This window comes from Chamaea fasciata, unplaced genomic scaffold (genome assembly GCF_029207755.1).
Source record: "Chamaea fasciata isolate MVZ Bird 193981 ecotype frontalis unplaced genomic scaffold, bChaFas1.0.hap1 SCAF_3, whole genome shotgun sequence".
In the NCBI taxonomy this organism is placed as follows: domain Eukaryota; kingdom Metazoa; phylum Chordata; class Aves; order Passeriformes; family Sylviidae; genus Chamaea; species Chamaea fasciata.
In genome coordinates, this window is record NW_027094088.1 from 110,047,662 (window position 1) to 110,055,412 (window position 7,751).

The following is a 7,751-nucleotide window of genomic DNA, read 5'->3' on the forward strand; positions in this document are numbered from 1 at the left end:
GAAACAACCTGGAGTTGAGCCAGGAGAGGTTTAGATTAGATATTAGGAAAAACTTAGCTGAAAGGGTGGTCAGGTGTCAGAACAGGCTGCCCAGGGAAATGATGGGTTCACCATCTCTGAAAGTGTTCGACAATCACGTGGATGTGGCTTTTGTGAACATGGTTTAGTGGTGAGCTTGACAGTGCTGGATTAATGGCTGGGCTTGATGATCTTGGTGGTATTTTCCAACCTAAATGATTCCATGATTATATGATTTGCACCTATTGGAAATGAATGAATGAATGAATGAATGCAGATATTGCCAGCTTCTATAATATATAATATATAATATATAATATATAATATGTAATATGTAATATATAATATATAATATATAATATATAATATATAATATATAATATATAATATATAATATATAATATATAATATATAATATATAATATATAATATATAATATATGATATATGATATATGATATATAATATATAATATATAATATATAATATATAATATATAATATATAATATATAATATATAATATATAATATATACATTAGTTTCTTTTACTTGCAAGATCGTAAAGATTTTTTACATGTCTTGGCATAGTCAGTTCCCCAAATCAGGACCCAGAAGATCGCACAAGCAGTGTAAAAGTCGTGCAATAACATAACTAGTAGTGATATCTTTAATTTCCTCTTTCTTGCTTACTGTTTTTGCAAACTCCATCACATTTTCATTTCTCTGAACTTCTGAAGACCGGAAATTATGATAAAATGCGGCACAAAATCATTAAATCACCTGACTCCTAAAGTGACTTGCAAGGGCTTAAAATAATCCTATATATGCTACCGATGGTCTAGGTTTTACAACTATTTAAAACATGACTGACAATGATGATGATTTGTATGTTTCCATATGCCAGGCATACCTAAAAAGAAAATAAAATGAATCTGAGGTATGTTTATCTCTTTTTAATGCTGAATTATAAAGATCCAGAAATTGATACAAGTCCAAAATCCAAGTGTCCAAACTTTATGTGGTATTATTAATTGATGTCTGCAAAATATTGCTTGTAAATATTTAATTATCATTTTCCTCTCATTACTAACTGGGGATAAACATAAATTCCTGCTTTGAAAAGTGCCTGGAGACTGATGGATAAACATTCTAAATGCTAGTATTTGTAAATAACCTTTTGGAGACCTTTCATAAAACGCTGTGCCACTCCCAATCTGAAATGAAGACATATTTCCATATTGAGCACTCATTTTGGTTAGAATTCACATATTTTTGGTGTCTTCCCTATTATACCAGCTTTCCTATCAAATAGGTTACTCATGCAGACAGAAAGGTGGCCCAAAAAATATCTTGAGGCCTTTCCCATCTGTTTGGGGGTTTTTTTTTGGGTTTTTTGGGGGTTTTTGTGGGAGTTTTTTGACACTCACAATATCCTAACAATTATCTATGTCCATGTCCACTCTTCCCTTAGTCCCTACATTTTCACTTTTTTCTAAAAGACCTGGAAAGACTGAGAAGCCAAAATGCAGAGGAGACAGGTCACTGAAGTGAAATATTCCTATTTCTGACCCTCACATGGGTCTCTGCATCAAAGAGGATTTACTGATTTGGTGTCCAAGACAGCCAGAAAGTCACTGTAGGTACAAAATCTTAACTAACAGAGAATGGGAAACAGTTATTTTTCCTTGTCAGAATCACTGTGATGTGGATTTTCTTTTCCCCTCACCCAAGCCAATATAAAATATTGATTTCTCAAAAATGCCCACAAACTCGAAAATTAGCTTCTGTTCCTTTCATCTTCTTTCTTCTCTAAGTGGGATTAAAAATAACTGAAATCATTTTTGAAAATTTCAATAGCATTTCAACCTTTGAAATATTTTTTAATTTATTTTTCTAAATGAAAACTAAAAATCTGGAGGATTAGGACAGAGTTTGTTTTTTTTTTGTTTTCACATACCACTTATCAAAATGAATCATGTAACAAGGAGAACAACTTGGTTGCCCATAATAACTTCAGTTTTTTTGGCCCTTTCATGATCATCTTATACTGCACACATAATATTTAGGCAAATGGCACCAAAGTCAGTTGCCTTAAAACTGGTTTCTAGCGTCAGGTCCCATATCCTATGGCAGTTGGGACATCCTGCAGTCTTGCATCCAGCTCTGGGGTCCCCATCACAGGAAAGGCGTGGAGCTGTTGGAGCAAGCCCAGAGGAATCCATGAAGATGGTTTGAGTGCTGGAGCAGTTCTGCTACAAGGAAAGGCTGAGAGGGTTGGTACTGTTCAGCCTGGAGAAGAAAAGGCTCAGGGGAAGCCTTGGGGCCCTTTCCAGTACCTTAACAGGCTCCCTGGTAGCTGGAGACAGACTTTGGATAAGGGCATAGAGTGACAGGAAAAGGAGCAGTGGCTTCCAACTGCCAGAGGGTACAGTTAGATGGGATGTTGTGAAGAAATTACTCCATGTGAGGGTGGAGTGGCCCTGGTACTGGTTTCACAGAGAAGCTGTGGCTGGCCCTGGATCCCTGGAAGTGTCCAAGGCCAGGAGGGACAGGGCTTGGAGCAATCTGGGATAGTGGAAGGTGTCCCTAACCATGGCAGGGGTTGGAATGAGATGATCTTTGAGGTCCCTTCCAACCCAGACCATTCTGGGATTCTATGATCTTCACAGAGATGGCATCCAAGAGATGGGACTTGTGGAAAACTTGCACACTTCTGGATCTACAGGTAGCAGCCAGGAAAAATGACAATAAAAATTCTGTGTTTAAAAAACCACCTTATTTAGATGTTTAGATGAAAGGTGCAACAAAGCAAATCTATACCAGTAAATTCAACACTACCAGGGAATCATTAGGACTGTGTTATTTTTGCCAATAATTGTTTAGGATTGTCCATTAATACAGCCTGGCTAAACCAGCCCTATGTGAAACATTTTCTGTTTGTCTCTTGAGCATGGGCATTGGTCAAGGGTACTGGCCAGGGTCTATTCCAAACAGGAACTTCAGATCTTACCCTGTTGGATTGTCCAGGAGTTTGGCAGCATGGATATGGCCAAATCATGCCAGTTGTGCTGAGGATTGGAGATGGTATCCTTGGCTTTGCTGAATTTCCTAGTACAGATGCAGTCATATCTTCATGTGGAATAACCAGGTCATGTTTAAGAGCTATAATATCTCAGAATCACTGAGGTTGGAAAAGACCTCCAAGGTCATCAAGTCAACCAAGGATGATCCAGAACTGTGAGTAAACCACAGAGGATTCCTTTTATTTATCCAAGAGGGGGGAGCCAGACTTTATGACTCTGGAAAATTATCAGTGCTGGAGAGCTGAGGGCATGGATTCTGTCTTAGCTTCTCTGAAGTCAACAGCCCTGTGTCAGTCTGCACTTGCTGAGTCTGTCCCATGGTGTTTCAGAACTGAGGCCCCACCAAAAACAACCTTTGAAGCTGTATGTAGTCTACTCTTTGGCGCTATTCCTTTCTTTTCTCTTTCTCCCACAGGTCATAAATAGTTTAGGGAGCAAATCTTGAATTTTACTACAGCAAAATGAGTGTACTGTAAACTCCTCAATGTTTGTGAGCGCACTGATATTTATGCGTTTGTGTGTATTTCTTCCCCCTCACCCCGCCCTCTTTTTTTTTTCTTTCTTTTCTTTCCTTCTGTCTCCTTTCCCATTTGTAGTTTGATCACTCATGGTTTTGGAACTCCTGCAATATGTGCTGCCCTAAGCACTTTCCAAACTGTTCTCAGTGAAATGCTGAACTACTTGGAAAAGCACACATCGCACAAAAACGGAGGAGCGGCGGAATCCGGCCAAGGACACGCCAACTCGGAGAAAGCCCCCCTGCGGAAAACTTCAGAGGCTGCTGTGAAAGAGGGCAAAACAGAAAAGACAGACTAGCTACATCAAACAGAATCTATTTCGAGAGAGTCTTGCTGCTGATATTTTTTTTAAATATATATATCATTGAGGGCAATTTATCTCCGGTGGACCAAATCCCCAAGAAAAAAAAAAAAAAAAAGAAGTGGGGGGGGTGGGGGAAGGAAAAAAAATAGTAAAAAGAAAATAAAAAAGGAAGATTAAAACAGAGAGAAAGAGAGAGAGTGCGAGAGGAAAGTATTCAACCCTAAGAACAGCAGTGTACAGTAATTGTGTGATGAAATTGTCACTTTTTAAAAATTTATGTTGCTCTAAACTGCTTTTTTGTGCACGTAGTATTTGATTGTTCTGAATGATACACTAACACTGTTTTTTATAAGCACTTCTGGACTTGGCTGAGGTGGCACATGAAATTTGAAGCACTTTCTTCTCCGGCAGCAGAGTTAGGGTCAGTGCATCAGTTGTGGGACACACAGTTCCAGCATCCCGACTTTGCTTGCATGCTGGATAGATTGAAAGAAGGGCTTCCTCTGGTCCATTGGAAATGCCTGATCTACTCACCGTTGGGAAAACAATATGGAAATCTGGCAAAAGAGGAGTTCTTGGGTCATGGGACAAATGAGCCGTCCTGTACATGGGAATGTACAATAAAGCTGCACTGGAATGAGGTCAGAACCTCTTAGGACTCTGTCCTGACCATTCAAGCAGCAGCCATGGTGTCTTTTGTGAAAAGAGCATGGCAAACTAAAAGGAAAACAAACCTTGACAGTCTCAGTAGGAGCCCCAATCCCTCTGAGAACTTCAGTTTAAATGACAGCATGGGCTTCTGTCCACTATTTCCTCAGCCCCTGGTCCCACAGCACTCTGCCGTACCTGGGTCTCTGTTCAACACGATCAATGCAGGCAATTGGAGTCACCTTTTGTGTTGCCTTGATTTTATGATGTTTTATTTTCTTCAACAGCTTTTTTCTGTGGCTTTATTGTCTTTATAAATCCAGCTGAGGTGCAGAGGTCTAACAGAATCCACTCACTGGAAATAAAATAAAAACAAAATGATAAATAAGACAGATTGGCTTAGTCCACAGCAGCTGAGTGGTAATAACCTTGCTAATGTACTTTTCAAATATTGCTTTACCACCTACCAGACATCCTCAGACAGAAAACATGGGAGGTATAGTCTGAACTCAAGACTCTTTGAGTATAGGGACTTTTTCGAACTCCTTCTTCAACAAGACCTTTATTCCATTATTTTTCTTGTTTCTCTGACATCACCTGACTGAGAAATGGTAGGAAGGAATGGTATTACTGGGAAGGCTTGATGTTGTCCATCTAGACTCTTTTTAAGATCAACAGAACCAGACCTTTTCTTCCAAGGGACAATTCAACTTTTTCTGTGGTAGGAAAAAATATAGTTGTCCATGTGTAAATGTTTAGAGTCATTTGAGATGTTTTAGGTTTTCTAAGACAGACACAGAGTTTTGACAGTTATGACAGTTTTGGAGAACTGGACTCACCTGGAGGAGGAGCTGGAGGATCCCAGAGACAGCACTAGATAACTGTGGGAGTGACAAAAGCCTCTCAGACACATTTTCACTTTCAAGAAGTTGTTAGCATGTATTACACCTTGGATAATCAGTGTAGACTAAACCTAGGGACTGTGACAAATAGCTGAGGTGTTTAAAGCCAGATGCAAGGAACCAAACTGAATTAACATGATCACCCTCACCTTTCAAATTACGAGAGGCAATAGAGTGATGATGGCATGAGGCTGTTCCTCTCAAGGTCAGTAAGGACATTGCCATCACCACGAGAAAACACTCTAGGAGGTAAGGAGTCCCTGATTGTCTATTCAAAGGAGTCTGGAAAAAAAATCCTGTGCTATTGCCCAGATTTGTCCTTGCTCAGGGTAGGTGCATAACTCAGATACCTGTTGTAGTGCTATCCAGTCACCATCCTGCTTTGCGGGAAACAGGTGTATCTCCATGGGACTACATCTCCTTAACACACTAAGATCAAATAAATGCCTCAAAAAATTAACTTTATTAAATGAATTTAATGAATTTGTACCGGTACTTCTGGAGAAATGCCAAAATCAAATGAACAGTCCTCAGAGATGTCTTCAGCACAAACGTTGTGGAATTGTCCTAGAACATGAAATACTTGAGTGTGAGAGTAGGTAACCATAATTAAAAGTGAAAAGGAAAATCATTCTGCTTTTTCTATTGCCCAAAGTGAGGGAGAGGGAAGGGAAAAATCAAAAGTTTGACTGTGTCAGATATGCAGATTTGCCACATCTGTAAAATACTTGCTGTAAAACAATTTAATTTGAACCTCAATTTCAAGATATGGATGAATTTAAATTAGTTTTTGGGGGGAAAAATATAAGGAAAATGTTGTTTAAAACCTTTTCATTTTTTTCTTTTTTTCCACTAGACTATCAACCTTTTGGAGAAGGAGGAATAAATGATTGGGCAAATATACATGTGAAACTGTTGGGAAAGCAGCATTTTATTACCATCAAATTAAAATGCTTAACATTGAAAATAATATGTATACAGCCTTATATGAAATATTTGCCTATTCAGAATATGGTCCAAGGTCTCAAGAATAATTTATTTCAAGACTTGTGTCTCTTGCTGTTACATAATCACTATGAGTGCCTGCTCTGCAGGCAACAGATTATTTTTGGCCTGGATTACCCTTTGATCTATTACTATTAATAAATCTGAGCACACTTCAAATCCCAGAACTTCCAGTTTTTGGCTTAAGGTCCCATGTATATTTTTGTTAATGGTCCATACAGATCTGATTTAACCTGGTTGAACTGCTGTATGTTCTTTCCATTAAGAAGTTGTTTCTATTTCCTTGTCAAACATTCTGTTTTCTTCCTTAGTACATTAGCACATTTTAAAAGCAAAATTCTCTTTAACATGTGGCTGCAAGTTTGTTGACATTGACAGGCTCTCTATTTTTTTATTTTTAATGGCACTTAATAATTTTATTGAGTGAACAATGATTATCACTGCCTTTTCTGCTGAACTAGCTGTTTGGGCAGCTTGGTGCCAAAATGCCTTTAGTTTTTGACATTGGAACTTTCGGTGAGGTTTTAAGCAACAAATTCACTGATGTTCCTGTTAAAATCTTTGCCTAGATTCTCATCCACTTGCATTCCTGTCCTGTCCATGGGAACATGTCCATGTTCCCATGTTGTAGATTTGGGGGTTTTATTATTTTCTTAGTCCTTGTCTCTGTGGAAATATTGCTATCCCAAAACACATTCATGACCTAGGTAAACCTGAAGGAAGTTCATGGTTTACAGTTAGTGGGTGCTCTCTGGTATCAGATTGAAATATACTTGCACCTCTTTGACTTGGAAATTTATCTGATCAGAAAAACGAAAAAAAATATCTTCCTTTAAGAAATTATGGAAGTGTTTATTCAATGTCAAAACCATCAAAGGAATAGAGAAAAGTCTCCAAAGTTTCATGGTCAGGACAATGACTCATTCTGATTGTAGGACCACAAAAATTGGTTATAACCCAAGTGCTGACTGAGTAGTTGAATCCTGTTGTGTTTCAGCCCATTGCTCAGCTCTGAATTCATTACACCTTTCCCACTACCAATCTCAAAATATTTTAAGATTATCCTAAGTCCTGGCACATTTGACTCACAAAGAGCAGCTTCTGACTCTTGGATTTTTTAGCAAATTACTCACAGAGCAAACACACTGACTAACTACAAACTCATTTTTCTAGAGCAAGGTGTTACTCACTGTGAGTACAAACAGCTCTTGTGCTGACTAAGCTTGGAAGGTGAGTCTGGCAGAGTAAGGGTTACATTCTCACCTCTGCCCTG

At 38.5% G+C, this 7,751-nt stretch overlaps 1 protein-coding gene across 1 annotated transcript in view; it reads left to right on the forward strand.

Moving 5' to 3' along the window:
• The window catches only part of TFAP2D (transcription factor AP-2 delta), a 51,313-nt gene extending 44,434 nt beyond the window's left edge, over positions 1 to 6,879 (forward strand). Inside the window, exon 8 of the mRNA XM_066180089.1 lies at positions 3,698 to 6,879. Coding sequence (XP_066036186.1) covers positions 3,698 to 3,917 — 220 coding nt within the window. The 3' untranslated portion in view covers positions 3,918 to 6,879. The remainder of the gene's footprint in view (positions 1 to 3,697) is intronic.
• The last annotated feature ends 872 nt before the right edge of the window (positions 6,880 to 7,751 follow it).